Here is a 20,516-nt window from a genome sequence, read left to right on the forward strand (position 1 = left end):
ACCTGCTACCAGGTGCCTGTGCTGCTCATCACAGCTGTAGTCGTGGCCGAGTGGTTAAGGCGATGGACTAGAAATCCATTGGGGTCTCCCCGCGCAGGTTCGAATCCTGCCGACTACGCAACTTTTTTACCAATCTTATAAAATAGCAAAATTCAGAGGAAAAGCATTAAAAAGTCTCCCGAGTATCCCCAGCCCGTGCTTTTCCCCGCCACGCACCTGAAGCACTGTGAAGACATCTGCCTCCCTGCCCCCCGCATATATAACCCCACATTAAACTATGAAAGAGAAATGGATGACCATGTCTAGCAGGCAAAGTTTTCTCTCTTGCAGGGTTTACTAGGGTTCTTTCTGTGGGATGACTTTGCGGTTACCGGGGTCCAGGGCAGTAACTGCAGGTCCCGTGTGTAGAGGGCTCTTACTGATTGCAGACGCACTGTATGATGTCATAGCTTAGCACTCCTTACCATCCGTGGGTGCAATCTCTCTGCCCCCACAGCTAGGCCATCAGTGGCCAGGGCAGGAGTGAGAGATGGCAGCGCCGACCAGGCACGGGCCCTTTGCAGCAACTGACGGATCAGCCCCCCGATCGGCTCCTTCCACACATCAGGGAAATACGCCGCATTCAGAGACAAAAAACACAACTCACAGCCAGACGGCTAAGCTACGCAGCTTTTTTATCAAATAAAGTTCAACATTTAAACAATTCTCATTATTGCGTTTCTTTACTCATACTCGGGGTCTGGCAGAGGGAAGGAGGGCGTCCTGCGATGGTGCATCGACGCAGAGATGAGCAGGATACGGTAACCATGACATAAGCGTGTTGAAAACCGATCCATGTGGGGGAAAAAAATAGTCCTTTCTTAAGAAAAATAAACAGTCATTGTTTGCGTCGTTTGCCTAATAAAGCTCCAGGACTTGGATTGAATATCTGTCGCAGTCCCTGGGCCGCCGTCTCAACCGGTGCAGCTCAGACAGACTCCCCTCCACCTTGTTGAGCTCAGAATAAAACTTCACCTGAGGGGGAAGCAAACGGAAAACATAGAAGGGTTAAATCACAGGTATTAACCATGCAACACCAGAAAATCCCAACTCTCTGGGGCGCCCGAAGCTGCGGCCAGACACCCTCAAATCAACGGCCACGTTTAAGGAACATGCGCTGGGGAACGAGGGGGCTTCTGAAAGCGGAATTCCAATGCACCACCCTGTAAATCGCCCGTCTGCGCCTCAGAGGGTGTCTCAGAATTCCAACACGCGCAGAAAGGTCTTTCATGGAGCCACAAGACAATTCCTCTATGTCATAATTCCGTTGTCGGGGCCGGAACGGACACATACCTGGTTTTTAACAAATTTATGAAGCTTTTGCAACAGTTTTTTGGCTTCTGGCAGCATAACCACCACCGTGAAATGCGCGTCCAGCATTAAACTCATCCAGTCCATGATCTGAAGACAGAAAGGAACACCACTTAGGTGAAAAAGCCTCACCCCCGCCAGGGAAACTAACCCTCCAAAGGCCCCCGGGGGGTCCATACCACCCCACACTGTATACCCTCATGCTCGGCATCGTGACCCAGTTACCTGGTTGGCTGTCGGCATTTGCTTTTCTGACGGATTGACTGTCATGTCGCTGCTGCATTTCACGTACAGATAGTGCAGGTACCTGAGGAAGAGCTGTGGGGGCAGAGCATGGACATAATGAGACACAAGAGACCCCCACCGCAGCGCCGCACATTCAACCACGCAACAAACTGCACTCCAATAACGCACTGCATCACCCTATACACCCCAAAGGAAAAGCAGCCCGATACGTACAATAACCTGATTGGCTGAGAGATCCTTTAGATGAGGCAGGAGGAACGTCTCACTATACGGACATGTGAGGACAGAGTTCCTGGACATGGGCATTAAGGAAAAAAATTGTCTGTAAGCCATGGAGTGTGACCCGGACCAGAGGACATCAAATGCTATTGATTATGACAGCGGATGATGTAAAGGAGAGACAAGGCCTTTGATATGTGCTTGGCTTGAGAACAGGTGTATGGCTGATGCATACACCGCTGGGGAAGTGTTCAGGACACAGTATTGTGGAGAGAGCAGAGAAGGATACAGTAGTACGGCTCTTTTAAAGCCAACTGGAGATTTCGGTGTCTCATTTCTCCGCGGCAGAGTCTCCGGTGTCTGGATGTTGCAGCTGTCCTCCTCTAGAGCCACCGGGCTGTACCCGTTCTGTATGACAGCTGGTTCCGGGGCTGCCTGCTTCTCTGTACGTTCAGGAGACTCTGCCACCTCGATAACACCCTCGATATACCGCGTATCCAGAGGAGCAGATTTAAGGTGGTTTTCGCTGACACTACAAAAGGACAGGACACCTGTGTTCAGGCACGGTGTGACACACCACAGATAAAGGCTTCCACAAAACTTTGCCAGAAACCCGATCACTCACCTTAAGAAGGTCTTTAAACAGGAACAGATAACCGCCTCCGGGACGTCAGGGAGACGCTGCAGGCAGAGCTGCAAGAGGCAGACGTCCTGCTTCTCCAGGGAGATGGCCACCAAACCCGGGCACAAGCTGGGGGGGTTTAACACGTCTGGTTAGCGAGACTAACCCACCACGACACGTACACAAACAACACGTGTTAGCGGCATCACATATACATACACGCGTTACACGCAAACACGTGTTACCGGCATCTCATATAACACATATAAACACGCGTTACACGCAAAGCGCTCTGCTGCCGCCCAGCGCAAGATGATCAGGCCATGGAGACTTCGGGACGCGTAGCAGAGCTGCTCTGGTTACCTGTAGGACAGAACGTCCGTCTGAACGAGTAGCCTCAGGGCGCTCTGAGGGGAGAATCGAGGGTCATTCTGACATCGGTTAATCAGCGCCTGCATCACTTTGGCTGCAGTAATATGGAAGTCAGCTGCTTCCACCCGCTGCAAGGAGTGCTGGACGATGCCGGGAATCTGGTTTTCTGGAGCATTCTGCACAAAACAAAGAGAAACAGACAGCGGGGACGATGTTAGGCGCAGGACCGATCCAGGAGAATTGCCGAACTCCAGCCTGACACCGGAGAGAATTCCCGAGCTGGACGATAACCAGGATGTAGAATGTATTTATCAGCTCGAAAACGGGGAAAAACCGCTCACTTTACACACGTTACACAAGTCTGCCTGCGGAGCAGCTCACGGATTTTACCTGAATGTCTTTTACGAGCAAGTCTGCTTCTGGCTCTTCCGTCACGTTCTCTCTAGCCTTCTTTTGCCTGGTCTGAGAGTAAATATTAAAGTAATTGTGTTAACTATGACAGAGCAGACGAACACATTACACGTAATATAAAGACATTGATCGCTGCGCCCGCTCCGTACACGCATCAGGCACCTTCCCAGCCGACGTACTTTAACTCACCCACTCAAAACACTTTAATCAGCCCAAAATGCAGCAGCGGCGGCAGAGAACTTACACTTTTCCTGGAGCCAGAATTTGATTTCTTGGTTTCTGGTGCATTTCCTACCAATGTGTCCCAGTTTGCAAACGATACAGTTTCAAGAGCTGGAAGAGGAGTACAGGAGTGTCATTCGTTAGAAGGAAAGGCCCCTGAATCAGCATGCATTAACATTAAACACGCAAGTGTCTGCGACAGGCCCCTGAACCAGCGTGCATTAACATAAAACACGCAAGTGTCTGCGACAGGCCCCTGAACCAGCATGCATTAGCATAAAACACAGATCCAGTATCCCAGAACACACCTGATGTCTGCTTGTTTCTGCCTTTGCCCAGAGCCGACGCCAAACAGGACAGCTCACAGAGAAATGGCAGCACCAGCACGGACTTGCCGTGCACAAGGTACATTTTACGGTCATGGCACCAGAGCTGGAAAAAGAAAAAAAAAAAAAGAGAAAAATAAAGGTCACGACAGTAAACCCCAACAACACAAAACTCACAGGCCTCGGATACATGGAGCCTGTCCCAGGCGTCATCAGGTGCTTACTGACATAGATCTGCATGGAGCTCCCTACACCCCTCCCCCATTGTGAAGACCCCTGGGCAGCACACAGCATGTACTATCAGACCCCGTTAATAACCTGGGCGCTGGTCTGCTGCGGGAATTCTCGCACGGCCTGCAGTGTCTGAAACTTTGTATTCCATATACAGAGACAGTCTGAAAGAAAACAAGAATGGGCTGAAACTTCATGCCTCGCACCCGGCTGGACGCACCAACAGCATCATTCAGCTAGAGCAATGCCCACAGAACGCCCGCTCGGAGGTTACCTTTCTGCTTTGCCGGAGATGCTGCCAGCGTAGCGATATGGGAATCGTCTAGAACGGTCAGGGCGCCTCGTTCAGAGGTTTCTGGCAGCTGAAGCAGCAGCTCTGCGGCAAGAACGTCCCCGATCTGAGCGAGAGACAAATGGGCGAGACACACATGTCCGCTCGAGTCTGGAACAGTAAACAGAAATACTGGTTACATGACACGAAACATTAGATAACCCGGAACACGTCCACGTTCTGTTTACTTACATAAAATAAATAAGCTGAAAGTTTTATTTTTCATGGACCCAGAAAAGCCCAACACGAGGGATCCCTCCTTGTACTGCTTGAGTTTGCGTTTCTGAAGAGCGCGGGGACCGGTCTGACAGGTATATACAAAATGCTCCCCAGCCTGCAAAAAGAACAATATATAATATATATAAAATATAATATATAACATAAGGAGCTTCCGACGCAGACATAACAGGCAGCGCCATGTAACTGTGCGAGGGTAGATGGGGCCGTGTACCTAACCCCTCATTACACCCGCTCTCATCCAGAGCGTGCGGCAGAAGCTCTTAAATAGATCGTTGCCTAGAATTCCTTTTCTCTGAAAGGATTAGAAGCCATTCATTGCTTGAGTTCCACTAGAATTCCGATACTTACCAATTCAGTAACATAAACCAATAGAGACCGAGTGGCTTCTGCAAACATATCAGACCATCTGGAGAAGAAACAGCAAGAAGTGGAATTAGAGTTCTTTGTGGCCACGAGCGGCTGGGAGTTTATACAGCGGACTGTTTTAATTCATCTATTTAACCCTTTTAACAACCAAGTCTCACGTTTGCGGCTCTCGTGTTCTCACATTCAAAAAGCAAATTCTAACCCCATTTCACGCGTTTGGCACTTGCCATCCCTGTCATTGAAACGTACATTATCCGTTCTCCGTCCTGCAGCGTGGTCTCCACTTCCTGCTGCGGATCAGCAAGCAGGGCGTCCAAAAACTGCACGTATCCCCCTTGAAACAGCACCAGCGGCTCATTATCAGGGAGAGAGTGAATCCGACGCACAGCGGCCGACAGCTGCCAGAGCAAACACAGAAAATTCAGGGAAGTGCCCTACGAGGGGAAACCCCTTCGGGGCACGCGGGACATGCCTCCAGCTCTCGCCTCCATGAAGAGTCACGTAATGGCTAGATGTTCACATGGTGCCGAATACTTACTGTAGCTTTGAAGACTTTGTCCAGGTACACATCACCCTCCTTCCATAACCTGATCACCTGAGCAACAAAGCAGAGGCGCAGATAAGTTATGCAGCCACGGAAACCCGCGGTGTATTGCAAGGGGGCTATTCTCAGAATGATGACTCTCCAGAACCCACCGCATTACACGACAGAGCCGCTCTGACAGCTAACGGGTCGTTACCTTGTCATCGTGAACCATGACATACTCTCCAGTCCCATGATTAAAGACGGCCGGCCCGGTGACGGACTGCCCCTGCTTCACAGTCCAGCTGCCTAGAGGTTTTTGATCAGAAACCTAGAAAACAGAAACGTGGCACTCATCATACGGTTACCCCGGGCTTGGGGGGGTCCCCTGACTGACCACCACCCCGGCAGCGGAGTTCCGGTGGTAGTTTGTCTGAAAATGGTTCTCCACACAGAGGGGCAAAGCTTTGTGACATGATATTCCCCACGCTACGTGTCCAGACCTGAGGATGTTTAACACCGGCAGACAGGCTGTGCCGGTACCGGGCAGCCATAGTGTCACCCGCTTTCTGGCAGCTGAATTATTTTCCTGAACCCAAACTTTAAACCCTACATACCCCCACCCTCTGTATCTCACATACCCTGTATCCCCCCTCATATTCCTGCAACCCATGACCCTATTATTCCCCCTCTTTGTGCCCCCCCATACCCCTGTAACCCCATAGCCCTTCCCTGTATCCCCCAATACCCCCTTCAAACCCCTGAAACCCCACGCTCCTCCGCCCGTATCCCCCCAATACCCCTGCAACCCCATATCCCCTCTATATTCCCATAGCCCTTCCCCCGTATCCCCTCCATACGCCCGTGACTCCGTATTCCTCCCGTCATACCCCTGAAACCCCACACCCCCCCATCTCTCTTGTGCCTCAGACACGTGGGCTCCCGGTCCCGTTTACCTTGTAGAGAGTGACGGATCTCCCGGTGTCCGTTATCAGCACCGTGTCCTGTTCGGCTCCCGCCTCCACCCCCTGCAGACCCTCGTTCCTCCCAGCACCGGCACCGGTAAGCAGCCCGCACAGCGTGAACTCCTCACTGAACGCCGCCATGTTGGCAGAGGACGGGATGTGACGTCACAGCCAGGTCAGGGGGCGGTGAGACCGGCACTGCAACAGGGGGCTAGGCAGGAAGCGCGCAGGGCGCGGCCTCAAGTCAAGAGCTTACTAGCTAATGCACTCCTGTGCCAGGATTTTGGGTCGGCTTGTGGCCCCGTTAACTTAATGGCCCCTGTGTAGCTGGTGCCCTTGTGTGGCCCCCTGTGTTGTTTCCTGGGTGTAGGGTTTTTGGTGTTTAAACCAAATTCATTTTAGCAGCAAATCTGCACACTGAATGATGGTGAATTTTGCCCTCAGGGGGTCACCCCAGCCTCTGTTACCAGCCCCAGGGGGTCACCCCAGCCTCTGTTACCAGCCCCAGGGGTCACCCCAGCCTCTGTTACCAGGCGCCCCAATATTCACAGACACTCCAGTGTGTTTTTACTGTAATAAGGTGGCAGATGGAGGGACTCGTTACCGAGTGCCGAGACTGAGGCACTTCAGTGGATAGGTGTCCATTGTAGGTGAGGTATCCTGAGAAATCGTGATTACCCTACGGGGTTTATACAGGGGGGCCTGGATTTACCCCTGCCCCGGGCTGTGAGGGTCTCGTAAGGAGAATGACACAGTGACAACAACTATGAGCGCTTTCTATACCCTCCCGAAGTAACAGGAGAGGTGTCCGGCCCCCAGAATAATCAGTTATTGGTGAAATGATTATGGAGCGCTCACAGACGCTGCGGCGCTGTACAACGCGGCAAACTCTCAAATAAGACGAGGAACGCTTGAAAAGATTGCTTGGAAGTTTATTTACAGCTCAAAACAAGGAAAGACGGAGAAACCCCAAAATCCAGCAAAATAAATACAGAAAAATGGTAACAGCAATGCATATGGAAGCCATGCGTCATTAACCCATGCCCTGCCAGCACCCGTAGGACGTTTACCCTCTTTACTAATATTGGTCCGTTATCGACACGACGGCACAACACGAATGCAAAATCCTACTAAAAAAAACACAATAAGAGAATGTGAACCGCCGCGGTCTCCGTGGAAACCGCTGATATGTTGGCGGATATCGTGGTGACTCCGGGAGTTAATGTTACATGTATGTGGAAGGAAGGATGAGCACCGTATGTATTTGCACGGCACAGCTTTACACAGATATATGATGCGAGGAAACGTAATGACATCACACCAGCAGCGGTTGGACCATCAGGGCCGCGGCGGCCAGTGTCTGGGGCAATAATGTCGCTATGGCAACGCTTCGGTAAATACGTTTTTGTAACAGCGGACAATGTTGGAGATGCAATAAAATCCCCTGTTTCTGGAAGCCATTGGTGCTCTGGAGTTCCCATTGGCTGCAAAGCTGGTATGATCTCAGCACGTGCCCTGTCCGCGCATGAAGGCGATATATGAGAAAACATGGCTTTTATCTCTGCTGAACCCAACCCCCTGAGCCGCCAACGCGCTTCACCCTTCCCAACACGCGCTCGTGGCGGAGCCTTCAACGCGGGCGCCGATGGGATCTGGTGGGACAGACAGTGTTTGGTCATTTACTTTAGAAGACATTTTTGTGATTGGAAGTTTTTCTTTTACGGTAACATTTTATTAAGAATCAGAGTTTCCAGGAAGCCAGACGGGTCGGCGGAGGGTCCAAACCCGTCCTGCCATCTACTAGGGAGTTTCAGAATCCCGGACGGTTGATGCGAAGAGTGAGAGGCCGAAGAATTCTCAGTAACTGCCCCTGACTACCGCCCCGAGCAACGCTTCCGAACCAAGAACACGCATTCTGGAAGAACAGAGGATGGAAAAGCCCTCAGGTGGAACCAGCGCGTCGCCGACGTACTCGGAAAAATAAAAGCCCCCGTTTGGTTTAATTACACAGTGTGATAGAACAGCCTTAAAGCTGCAGTCCCCCCTATAGCGGAGCAAATAATGTTCGCAGGGATTACCTGATGGCGCATGGACGCGATTACATGGAATTTACAGATAAGTGGCTGAACCCAACGCAGCTGAGCAGTGGAAGAAACTTGTTTTCAGTAAAATAAAGATTTTTGCACCTCTAGGGGTGACCGCGGTGCGCACTCACGGCTCTTCCCACCGCGCGTCTCCCTCATCACCCGGAAACAAATGGAAGGAGAACAGGCTTTACGGCAGACGGTGCGAGCCGAGGCCACATGTGACAATTCCGTGACGTGTATGCGTGAAAAGTGTGTCGGCACACGCAGCATGACGAGCCAAACGAAATCTAATACACGAAAACCAAAGAAACCGCGAGAGTCCAAAGAGAAAAACGAGCCGTAACCCCAGAACCCCCTCATGCGATAACGATCATGGACGTTCTCCTTGCACAGACCCCCTAAAGTAAGCTCCGTGCCCCCAAATTGGGAACGATTGTCTCGCAGCCACCCCTGTCCCTGCCGATCAGCCGCCATCCGATCGGGGGCTCAAATAGGCTCAGGATCTGCAGCACAGGACAAAATTGCACAAAAAACCCAAAACGGCAGCAGGGTTTCCATAGAAATCTAAAAACAAGAAGAGCGGCTCATGCTACGGAATTTGGAAGCGTTTTACCCAAAGTTTGCGTACATTGGAAAGTCGGATGGTGCCGTGAGCGGCCCCCCGTGTCTGCATGCTACATCCATACCTCACCTGCTTAACCTCATAAACTAAGACACAGCGAGGGTCTAACATGCACCTTAAACGGTTCCCCCACCCATGATGGCTGCACCCCGTTACCGTCTCGCCCCCCCATCATTTCAGCGTCTCTCTGCCGGACAGCAACGCAGCTTCTGACAGCGAGATCTTGGAAACGCTCGGCTGTCCGGAGATGATGGAGCGTCCGCGCCGACGGGACTTCACAGCCGAGAGGTAATAGTCCGATAGGAGGCATCGCTACCTGCAAAACGACTCGGATGTGGCCCCCCAGGCAGCGTAATGCTCTCAACGGCCCCCAATATATACTGTATACACGGGCCAGTTTTATTTCAATTTTTTGTGATTAAAGTAAAAAAATACCGTACTTTTTCTTCTAGGAGTAATGTCCTCAGTGGTTATAATCTTAAATTCTGAAATGAATGGAAATTCACAGATTTGAGCGGGGGGGGCAGTTTGCGACCTGCCACGTTCCCTTTACCCCGGTCCGCTTACAGATAATCCTAGATGGTCTGGGAAATAAGAGCATTAACCCGTGAAATGTGACAATCCACGGAGTCGCTGCAATGGGTTAAAAATAACAGCGGCACGCGGTCACTAAAGGGTTTGTGGTAATTCACAGTGCCCGACTTATACCCCACAGGCAAACGTACTCCCCAAGTACCAGGCTCTGGTGTTTATTATCTTGTAGGTGTGCTGAGGGGGGCCTGGAAGGTCCCCGGCTAACATTGGGCGGCCCTCTGGGGTGATCTGCCCCTCGGAGCACTGCGGGCCATTCTCATGCTGGAGGGAACGAGCCCCTTCTGGGGTGAAAGCTCCAAACACCCCTTGTATATTTTAGGGTAAGTTTCAGCAGATCGCTGCGATTGGGGGGCCTGCATTGGACGTCCCCTCGAGGAATGTCTGTTTTTTGGGATTTTGTGCCGTTTTATAGAAGCGGGGAGCGTTTGTAGGTCCCGGAAGCCGAGAATCGATTCATTTCCTATTTTAAATTCAGCGGGTTTCCCGTCTCATCCCAGAAATGCCGAAACCTGATTTTAACTGGATTCTAAAAATGCTGCCACTGGCGGCCCGTCCTACCCAGCCGGTTAAATCAGGAGAACGTTTCTTTGGGGTCCAACGGGGTCCGTAAGACGCGGGAGATGATGGATAACCTGGCCAGAGACGACCTGAACGCACCGCCGTAAGTCCATCGTCGCATCCGGCCAGGAGCGGAGAGTAGCAAGGGAGAGAAATCTTTGGAGCCCGTTTACTACCAGAAGGGGGTCTTGGAGTATGTTGTTGGCGCGGCTACTCGGGGTCTGGGGGAGATGGCTTATTACAGGACGAAAAGCTTTGCGAGTCGGGGTCGGATTCGGTTGTGTGGGTGTCTGGCAGAGTGAGGGTTTCTGGGGCAGACTTCTTTCGGGGTCGGTCTTTGGGGACGGACAGGAACTCAGGAGCGTCGGTGGTCAGAGGGGTAGACGGAGCGCTGGAGGGTCCGGTACGCGCGCATGAAGGCAGGGTGATGTCAGTGATGGAGATGGCCGGAGGAAAGATTCCGATTTTCTTGTTGGTGGCTTCCTGAGTTGTCCTTTCGAACTCTCGAACCTCATCCATTGTCATGTCTGGAAGATGATAGGAGACACGTTGTTACCGTGGTGTAACGTCACCGCGATACATTACATCACACAACGTGAGAGAGAACTTGTGACACCCGGTCCTTCTCTGGACCTGCTGTTACCTACCAGCCCCCCCCCCGCCGTAGCGTGTGTCACGCCAACAGGTGTCCCCACATTCTGTCTCTCTTATAAATCAGAATTGCACATAAAACCCCGGAATCCTGAACTGCCCCAACCGTACCGGATTCCCTGGTGTTACCAACGCCGGCGGTCCCGGGAATCTCACCCAGCCGGCATTAATCTCCATTAAAAGACCACCGAGGGTTTCCCACCTCAAGTAAATCGTTATTGGCATTTATCTCAATCGCTTCCACTGCACGTAACGAACGCGTCGGGAACGGGCGATTATTCATGCACCTCCACAAAAACACACGTTAGTTCGGGGTCTGCGGGCCGGTGTCTGGTGGCCCCGGGAGCTCCAGGGCCGAGCCGTAGACCGGTATTTATCAGAGGACGCAGCCACGGCATTAAGGAATCGGTTGGGCTTCGGATCTCACCGCAGTTTTGGGGTATCACCGGGAGAATCCCCAAAATGTTTACTCAATAAATAGGAGAATAACTAGAAATGCGCTCACTGAACCGTTTCTCTGAATTTACCAAACTTTGTACCACGTTTACTAAAACCAGACTGTTTTTTTTTTCCAGGTGTTCCTTGGCGTTGGGGGTGGCCTTATTTACTAAACTGTGACGGGTTGGGGAGATAAAAGGGACCGTCGCCTGACCGGGGGGCCGGGATTCCCAGCACATTGCAATAAGAGGAGATCAGGACATACGCTTTCTCTGGCATGACTGCCTATTTCATCCGCCGCGCATGGGCTGTGAGTACACACTCTAATGTTGGTTTTGTACTGCATATTTTTCTCGAATTCTCGGACATCTTCCATTGTCATATCTGAAAAAATTCAAGATTCAAAATCTGAACTAAATTGTATTTATTGAGAGGTAGGTTTTTGTTTGGAAAGCAGGGGGTTTTACTAGCTTTATAAAGAGTTCCTCATAAAGTTAGTGTCAGCCATGGAAGGGTTAAGCAGTTCTACGGGGGGGGGGGGGGTAAGGCTGGGGTACTAAGCTATTTGGGTTACATTGTGTGCTGGGGCAGGTAGACAGAGCTTGGATGTCCTAAAATCATCCTTAGGAGATCACCTGGAAGAGAGGGACGGGCTTCTGATCGTACGTCTTACCTTCTAGAGGGAGAATAATCACATTTTACATCACAGCTTCCAGCAAATGTCAGCTTCGATATTAGATATAAACGGGGTAATCCTTAGGTGTTTGCCCCAGAGGACAGCATATAATACCACGTGTGATAAAAGGCCTTACGTCGCACGTGTTTATGGCAACGATCAGAGAACCCGGCACTAGGGCATCTATTTCTTGCCTGTAATTCCATGTGTGGCCACATGAGGTGTGTGACCTTCGCCCAGGGGTTCAGGCGACATTTACTTTGACTGTATCCTTTGTGAGCTCCTGCCATGGGCTGCTTAGGGTGAGTGTGGCAGGAGTGGGCACTGAGTGTGCCAGGCTGTATCCATCTTCCAGACAGTGACCTGCAGCATGTCCTGACCTCCGTGGATCAATAGATAAATACTGTAAGTGGGCAAACGTTCCCATTAATACCGAAGCCGACATCTGAGGGTGTGACGCGTGGTGACCCCGTATGATGGAAGGAGACATGCAGAATTCGTTTATTAGAAAAAGTGATTTACCAGGAAAAATTAGCACCAGGCAGGAAAAGAGGCAGAAGGGAAAAGGTTTAGTTCAAGCTGTGGGATATAATGGGTTAAACAGAGTTTACATCAGGTCCCAGAGGGCCGGCAGGGCATCACGGTCGGGCTGCAGTTACAGCGAGTGCTCCGGGGGGGGGCAGCATTGCATGGCGTTTATATGGCTTACCGCATTACTTAACCCCGTGAGTACCGCTAAATCCATTGCAAAATGACGCACAGAGCACCGGCTCCCCTCTCATTTCTGTCCCCTCGTCAGATTTAAGGCTCGTAACTCCAGAAGTGATTTATATTGGTTATTTCGTGTGACTCCCCGGTTATTTATTCCCTTCCCCGAAAAGATGGGAACATGTGCCACCCACGATGCACTGCGCGCCCCTCTGTAACAAACAGCCGGCATGTTACAAAGTATCAGTGCTCCGTACGTTGTTACCAGCTGCCTGTAAACATGTATGTGGTCAGAGGGGGACTTACCATACCATTCATCGACCCACGCGAAGGCCTGGCGGTGCCCAATCAGTAGGACGTCCCTGACCACCTGGGGAGAGAGGACGTTAGTTTGTTGTGAGTCTGCACTCAGTGCACGTTCCCCACAAACCCAACGCACACTGAATGAGTGGTGATAAAGGCAATGCCTTGAGGGTACCTCCGGCAACACTCGAGACACCACGGCTCCACCAGACAACGGGCAGACAGATGGAAGAGCAGAGACTGTCGGACACATAGAGCGATGAAGACAGCTGTGGAAGGATGGCGACGGGGAGAAATGCACAAGCGAGCGTTGGCTTTAACTAGACGCTCGGTGCGTTGAAGAGCGTTTTGCGCAGGCTGGCCATTTGCAGAAGGTTCCTCGCACTAACCTTATGCACAAACTGCTCGACGCGCGTCTGGAGACCCCACACCTCAAATTTGACAGCCACCAGCTTGTAGGAACACATTATCGGCTGCTGCGTCTCTCTCCAGCCCTCCTTCAGGAGACCTCGGCCCGTCTTCTCTGATAGAAAGTTCTTGGGGTCCTGGAACATGAGCAGAGTCACTATGAAGTCACTGAACCTCTCAGGAAGACTGATGTCATTGATGCCCGTGACATCATACTGAACTTCCAGCATCCAGTGACCTTCCAGCCTGGCCTGTTGCCCCCCATGTGGTGCAGCTGACCCCGCCGGCTCTTCATACCTCTGACTCTTTATAGTATCTCTCGGGGATCTCGTCACCGGCAATGTCAATAAAGCAGACCTCTCGATCCAGGTCTTTGGCCTCGTTGTCAAATATCTGCAATAAAGAAATATAAATCGATAAACAGAAGACGTGACGCTTCTCCGGGAAATCCCAACGGCTCAGAAATAATTAACCGATATCATGTCTCAGCTGTGCCCTGTCTTTAGAATGTAAGCTCCTGTGCCCGAGGCGCTCATCACTGCCTATTTCGCGAACCCTGTGTTGTCTAGCTTATATATATATATATATATATTATATACAGGGGGCCGCGGAACGCATCGGCACTTAATAATTCAGGGATGACGCATTCAGTTGGGTTGCTCTACCCTCGTGTGGCTGGAAGGCTTCATCCACTAACACGGCGATCGGCTGCTCGGACAGACCAACATGCGCAATATTATTCCACGCACGGGTCGTGCCGTCACAGAGCGCAGCCTCCCAGTGCTGAAGTGGTTAATCTGTTTACGTGGAATTCACAGTGAATGTCATATTTCGGGGGTACGTGGACCCCGTTTCCGGCTCACACTTCACTCCATCTCATTTTTTGGCAAATTTAGCAGGCAGAGTTTCCAGGGGGCTCCTGGGGCGGCCATCTTTCTTTCCCGTTTTTTGGGCTATATTTTGTGTGTGCGGGGCAGGCACGGGGCTTCTGATCATAAGACGAGGTCTAGGACCGGATCAGATCCCAGACCTTTACGGCGGCTGGAATACCGGGCAGATCAGACGGGGCCGCCCCCCCGATATTTTCTATACAAACCAATATAAATGCCCCATTCGCCCCAAACTCGAATCGCAGGGTACTCACTCTGTCATTCGACCCCTTGTTGTCTTCATATTTTGTCTCTATATGGATGGAAAATTTTGGCAGAAAGGAGCACTGCGGAAAAAAGACAGAAAGCTTTAACCTCTTCATCCAGCAAGGGATAATATACACCGTCTCCATGGCGATATCTCCATTTCTTACTTTGTCTGCCATATACTTGGCACTGGATTTCTCCGCTTTAGGCTTCCAGCTCGTTTAATGAGTTAAATGAGTGGGGCAGATCCGTCCTCCGTGGGGGCGATAACCAGTATAGCGAAATCTCACGAGCCGCCTCTACCTGCCCTGAATATTAAGCCCCGAGGCAGCTGAATTTGGTGCCGACGTCACCGCAGGACGAGCAGAGACAGACCCGGCGACCGCGGCGTCTGCCGGCAGAGACAGCCGTCGGAACAATCCCCAGACGGTGAATTCCTTATCCCTGTTAATTGCCCCTAACAGAATGTGACCCGTGAATGGCAGAATGTACAGGGGCCCCAGGAGAACACTGGGGGAGCGGAGAGAGGGCCACATTCAGCTGCCTGGCACTCTCTTTACCCTTTGTGTGCCGGGGCACATGCAGTGGGTAACCTACCCCACTGGGGCATTTAATGGGCAATCATAACATTAAAAGGAGAAACATGCATGAAACGTCTCCATATGTTTTTGTCTGTAATTGGGGGTCCCTCAGGGCTAACAACCCCGGGGTTGGGGGTCTTGCCTCCTGTCGGAGGGTCTCCTGTCTGTACATATGGAATGAAATAATTCGTTCATTACATGGGATAATGTGCCCGGGGATCACAAGCCCCTTGCCCCCATCCTTCACCCCTCGCCCCCATCCTTCGCCCCTCGCCCCATCCTTCGCCCCTCGCCCCATCCTTCGCCCCTCGCCCCCATACTTCGCCCCTCGCCCCCATCCTTCGCCCCTCGCCCCCATCCTTCGCCCCTCACCCCCATCCTTCGCCCCATCCTTTGCCCCTCGCCCCCATCCTTTGCCCCTCGCCCCCATCCTTCGCCCCTCGCCCCCATCCTTCACCCCTCGCCCCCATCCTTCGCCCCTCGCCCCCATCCTTCGCCCCTCGCCCCCATCCTTCGTCCCTCGCCCCCATCCTTCGCCCCTCGCCCCCATCCTTTGCCCCTCGCCCCATCCTTTGCCCCATCCTTCGCCCCTCGCCCCATCCTTTGCCCCATCCTTCGTCCCCTCGCCCAATCCTTTGCCCCTCGCCATCAGCTCAATCTGCCCCGTTCCCGTGAGACACAGACCTGCCGTTCCCGGCACCTTTGGGGATACGATATGAAGAATGTGAGCGAGGAACAGAAGGGTCACGAAAAATGTATTTTTAGGGCCTCTGAAGACGTCATAGCACAAGATATAAAAAGTATTTTTTGCGGTTGCCGGGCAACATTAATCTGCCTGGAACCGGAGAAAAATGTAAACTTTCTCTGCTATATTCCTAACGTTACAAAGTATCCAAACCCCCCAATCTCCAGTGAAAACTCAGCCCCGTTACACCCGCGGAGGCCGCGCAGGTTCCCCCGCTGGGGCAGAAGCTCCTAGACTGCGGACTGACCCCCACGATGCGGTTCGGTTTGGCCTTTTAACTCTATATACAGGAGGCTGCCGCACTCAGTGTGGCCCCCGTGGCCCCTGGAAATCTTGGCACGGACCCTGTACGTTGCAGGGAAGGATGTAACATCAGGAGACGCCATGTTCCTGCATGCAGAGGAAACTCAGTATTGACCTTTTCGGTATCTGGGAGCCGCCGGCGGCCATTCTGTGGAACGCGCCAACTGACTGCAGGAGGCCGGGGCTCACAGATCGGCCCCGACAGACAACTAATCACCAGATACAGCCGACTACCAGAGGGGGTGCGAGACCCCACACGTCCAGTAACAGCTGTACCCGCCGGTACGTAGGAGACGTCACCAGGGAAGGCACCGGATTGGACAGTTCTTCTACCACCGACCCCACTCGCTGCAACAATAAATGCCCCAATACAGAAACGAGACATCCTTGTACCCTCGTCCTGCCCTCACTTCAACACATAAAATGCACCGACGGCCACGGAACGGTTCAGGCGCCACGGCACGCAGCCCGGGCTAAGATGGAGTCTCCTCGGATGTCTCCCTGTTCTGGTCCAGACACCACGATGTGGCCCCTGATCTGCTCTCTCTAATCCGCCATAGACAGTCCGATTTGGCCCCTGCCGCCCGCTCCTCTGATATGGCACTTGCCGCCAGCTCCTATGAGGCCTCATTTCTACTCCCCACCATGGTCTCTCCTTCTCCCTCCTGCCCCCAATAATCTCTTTGCTTTAAGATCGGTAGCCGTCAGCCGGGACCCCCCACACCCGCCGGCGCCGCGGCCCCCATCTTCCCATGAAAAGATGATAATGTCACTTACTGTGTATTCTGCACCCAGATCCGCACAATCCGCGAGCGGGAGGAATAAAGGAAAAACAGTAAATGCAAAATCATTAATAATGTATAAATATGGCGGACATTAACAGTCCCCCTCATCCTGCACCGCTGCTAGCCAGATATTAACCCCATCACCTCCACAGACGGCAGTGAAAGAGTTAACACGGGGCAAAGCAGGAGCACTAGTGAAAAAAAGCCATAAAGCCTGTGAACGGAACCGGCCGTGTCTTGGGTGGGATTAAAGACTTAATGTACATAGCGGTGGGACCCCGGGCCTGGGCAGAACCAACTGAAATATTACCCCAGGGGCCCCTTCCATTCCCCCAGCCCTTACCTGTGATGGTGTAAGGGTAATAGTTCCAGGCTTTCTCCGTCACATAGAAGATCTTCGGCACCACGGCCCGGGCCCAGCTGGGGAGTTTGCTGCAGAACATCAGAGGTTCAACGTGGTTACTGCCCCGCTGCCCATTCCCCCGCACGGGCCGCTGCCCATTCCCCCGCACGGGCCGCTGCCCATTCCCCCGCACGGGCCGCTGCCCATTCCCCCGCACGGGCCGCTGCCCATTACCCTTGCCTTTTACCCCCTGTCATACTAGGAGGATCTGACCCGATAAACCCGGGGCTCCATGGTCCTGTTACCTGCTCCATGACATCACAGAGGTCCCTGAATGAGGTCCCAGGAAGAGGTTTAACCCTTTGTTATCTGATGGCGAGTCTCCATCGCGTCTACACACGGAACGGGGTTACGGGCTTCCATCAGCTGGCTGTGCGAGGTTAAACGCACCCTCGGTTTGCACCGATCCCAATCCTGTCCATAAGATTCCTGCGCATGCTGGACGGATCCCGACGTGGAGAGACTCACAGGGAGTATAAATCGTTCTGACTGGAAACCCTAACGAAGAGCCCTTAACACAGGGTGATTTATGCCTCCTCGGCTCCTTTATATTCAAATATATTCTGCGTCCGAACAAATATCATTTATAGCCCCATCCGCCACGGCCTCGGGGAACCCGCAAATCCCCAGAAACTTCCCCAAATAACCTGCCCATCATTCACAACCTTTACATGGACAACTGCAGTGGGTGGTGGTAAGGAGTGATGGTAAGGCGCGGTGAGTGATGGTAAGGCGTGATGGTAAGGCGCGGTGAGTGATGGTAAGGCGTCATGGTAAGAAGTAATAGTAAGGAGCTGTGAGTGATGGTAAGGAGTGATGGTAAGGCGCGGTAAGTGATGGCTAGGAGTGATAGTAAGGTGCGTTGAGTGATGGTTAGGAGTAATGGTAAGGCGCGTTGAGTGATGGTAAGGAGTAATGGTAAGGCACGGTGAGTGATGGTTAGGAGTGATGGTAAGGCATGGTGAGTGATGGTTAGGAGTGATGGTAAGGTGCGGTGAGGGATGGTAAGGAGTGATGGTTAGGAGTAATGGTAAGGCGCGTTGAGTGATGGTAAGGAGTAATGGTAAGGCGCGTTGAGTGATGGTAAGGAGTAATGGTAAGGTGAGGTGAGTGGTGGTTAGGAGTGATGGTAAGGGGTAGTGAGTGGTGGAGAGACAGTAACGCGATGAGTTTGTTGTGAAGATATTGCCCACATCTGGCCGAAGCGTCTCATTAGAATGGATCGGATTGTTACGGATTCGGCTTCTCTGCCCCGAAATACTTCAGAGACGTAATCAGTCACTTAAAGGAATTGCAGCTTTTAATGAGTGGAGCTGGCGGCTCGCGGCTGGGGGCTGGCAGCGGCCCCCTCCCTCCATTAATGGCCTTTATTGATTTTGCTTTTCAGATATTCAAAGCTTTTAAAGTTGAACTGAATCGGAAAATGACGATTTTTCCAATAAAGGTAGAAAGAGTGAATGCATTAGCGGAGACGAACCCGTGGCCGGCAGCGTGGGGGGGCCGGCAGCGCGGGGGGGCCGGCAGCGCGGGGACCCGGCCCGTCTGTGTTCTATAAAAAGAATTTCTGTACTAAGCTGCTGAACCCAAACCGGTACCGGTTTCATTAACTGGGGGGAGACTCGGGGTAAATCCACACAAGGAGGCCGAGGATTTCCGATCCTGGAGCGAGTGGCAGAGAGACGGCTGAGTAAACGCTCCGAAGTGTTTATCAGTCAAGCTGTCGCTGCGCCGAGTGAGGCCACGGAAACTCTGGGCGCCAACGTCAGCCGCCCTCTGCGCTCGGCAGTAGGGGTTCCTGGGCCGCTCCGTTCCTCCGGACCCCTGGAATCCATCCCCAATTTCCTCCAAATGTTACAAAGGGGTCTCTTTAGTGTTTTGGGGTCTTTGTTTGTTCCGATTAATGAAGAGGCGGCGAGCGAGGCTGTAACAGCCATCGCAGCCAATGTATTAGCCAGAGGGATTCTCCGGCTAACTGCCCCGGTCACTGTAGTGCTAAGTGGAGAAAACCCACAAGGCAAAGTTTACCCGGCGGACGGCCAATATGACTGCACTGGAGGCGGGGGCTGCGGGTTCCAGAATTCCGATGGTCATGTCAGACCCCTAATCCAATAGGGGCCCTTTCTTCTACCCCCCCCCGTATTGTTAGGCAGAGGGGTTCTTACCTGTTCAGGTAAACGCGTTTCTCAGTAATCTGCCCCGGGCCATGGACCGGATCCTCAAAGGGTTCATTCTGTACAACCTCCACTCCCTCTCCACGGTCGCTCTGCTCATGGCTGTGTTTGCTGATCATGTAGAGCTGTCCAATTCTGTACTACAAGCAGAACACACAAACCCGGTTCACAGGACACGCCAAGGACACGCATTGATATACATCCCAGAAACACACTAAAACCGGGGGAATCCAACGTTTGGGGTACTAAGGAGCGTTCCAACTTATTAACCTACGATAAACGAAAACTCTTCCGCTGGAATACCCAGGATCCTCTATTTATTTAAAGCCCCTCTCAGCCCCTTTTATTTAAAAGCCCCCGACAGAGCAGCGCCCCCCCCCCCCCCGGAGGCTGGAGACATTTCCTGGCCTTTTAATTGCATTTATTGATGCAGCGAGACCGTTTGTAGACGGGGTCTTATTAACGCCGTACGGGACCCCAGCTGTTCCGTTTACTGTCGACAGATATCATGCGCAGCTTTCCGGAGATAACAAACATCGTTATAAGACCGCATCCGCCGGGTATAATTAATCCGCCGAATCATTTACATCTCCCATATCAGACATTTAATCATCATTAACGAGAGCGCGGATAATCATAATAAATAAAATAATAATAACATATAGACGATATAACGCAATATCCCATAACGGTAACATATAATAATAATAACATATAGACGATATAACGCAATATCCCATAACGGTAACATATAATAATAATAATAATAATAATAATAATAACATATAGACGATATAACGCAATATCCCACAACGGTAACGTATAATAATAATAATAATAACATATAGACGATATAACGCAATATCCCATAACGGTAACGTATAATAATAATAATAATAATAACATATAGACGATATAACGCA

General features: G+C 51.8%; 2 protein-coding genes and 1 non-coding gene across 3 annotated transcripts; 1 reads left to right on the plus strand and 2 right to left on the minus strand.

Moving 5' to 3' along the window:
* Positions 1-36: 36 nt before the first annotated feature.
* On the plus strand, positions 37-118 carry TRNAS-AGA (transfer RNA serine (anticodon AGA)). Its single transcript has one exon. It is a non-coding gene; the product is annotated as a tRNA-Ser (tRNA).
* A 779-nt stretch (positions 119-897) lies between these two features.
* Positions 898-6,565, minus strand: LOC149281882 (nucleolar protein 11-like). Its single transcript, XM_089498805.1, has 17 exons — positions 6,416-6,565; positions 5,677-5,790; positions 5,475-5,531; positions 5,186-5,334; positions 4,919-4,976; positions 4,274-4,397; positions 4,087-4,163; positions 3,751-3,874; positions 3,465-3,553; positions 3,200-3,271; positions 2,801-2,985; positions 2,441-2,566; positions 2,105-2,347; positions 1,810-1,888; positions 1,576-1,668; positions 1,333-1,440; positions 898-1,014 (listed from the first exon to the last, which is right to left on the minus strand). The coding sequence occupies exons 1-17, from the start codon at positions 6,563-6,565 to the stop codon at positions 898-900; spliced, it is 1,965 nt and encodes a 654-aa protein (XP_089354931.1).
* Positions 6,566-10,495: 3,930 nt separating this feature from the next.
* Positions 10,496-20,130, minus strand: LOC149281883 (cytoplasmic phosphatidylinositol transfer protein 1-like). Its single transcript, XM_089498806.1, has 9 exons — positions 20,065-20,130; positions 19,585-19,733; positions 17,363-17,451; positions 17,012-17,019; positions 14,614-14,685; positions 13,767-13,862; positions 13,451-13,606; positions 13,065-13,128; positions 10,496-10,812 (listed from the first exon to the last, which is right to left on the minus strand). Exons 1-9 carry the CDS (start codon positions 20,128-20,130, stop codon positions 10,496-10,498), a joined length of 1,017 nt encoding a protein of 338 aa, XP_089354932.1.
* Between the last annotated feature and the right edge of the window lie 386 nt (positions 20,131-20,516).

Source organism: Sceloporus occidentalis, unplaced genomic scaffold (assembly GCF_023333645.1).
Source record: "Sceloporus occidentalis isolate IW3139 unplaced genomic scaffold, rSceOcc1.0.p SCAF_126, whole genome shotgun sequence".
In the NCBI taxonomy this organism is placed as follows: Eukaryota; Metazoa; Chordata; class Lepidosauria; order Squamata; family Phrynosomatidae; genus Sceloporus; species Sceloporus occidentalis.

Bases quoted from the DNA above. Each gene is read 5' to 3' on its own strand.
- LOC149281882 (XM_089498805.1), bottom strand. From the start codon at position 6,565: ATGGCGGCGTTCAGTGAGGAGTTCACGCTGTGCGGGCTGCTTACCGGT. The intron at 4,398-4,918 runs GTAAGTATCGGA...TCTCTCGCTCAG, and splicing joins TGGTTTATGTTACTGAATTG to ATCGGGGACGTTCTTGCCGC. The intron at 3,875-4,086 runs GTTATTAACGGG...TTCTTTTTCCAG, and splicing joins CGCAGCAGACCAGCGCCCAG to CTCTGGTGCCATGACCGTAA.
- LOC149281883 (XM_089498806.1), bottom strand. From the start codon at position 20,130: ATGTTTGTTATCTCCGGAAAGCTGCGCATGATATCTGTCGACAGTAAA. The intron at 13,863-14,613 runs GTGAGTACCCTG...TCTTTATTGCAG, and splicing joins ACAAGGGGTCGAATGACAGA to ATATTTGACAACGAGGCCAA. The intron at 13,607-13,766 runs GTATGAAGAGCC...CTCATGTTCCAG, and splicing joins GATACTATAAAGAGTCAGAG to GACCCCAAGAACTTTCTATC.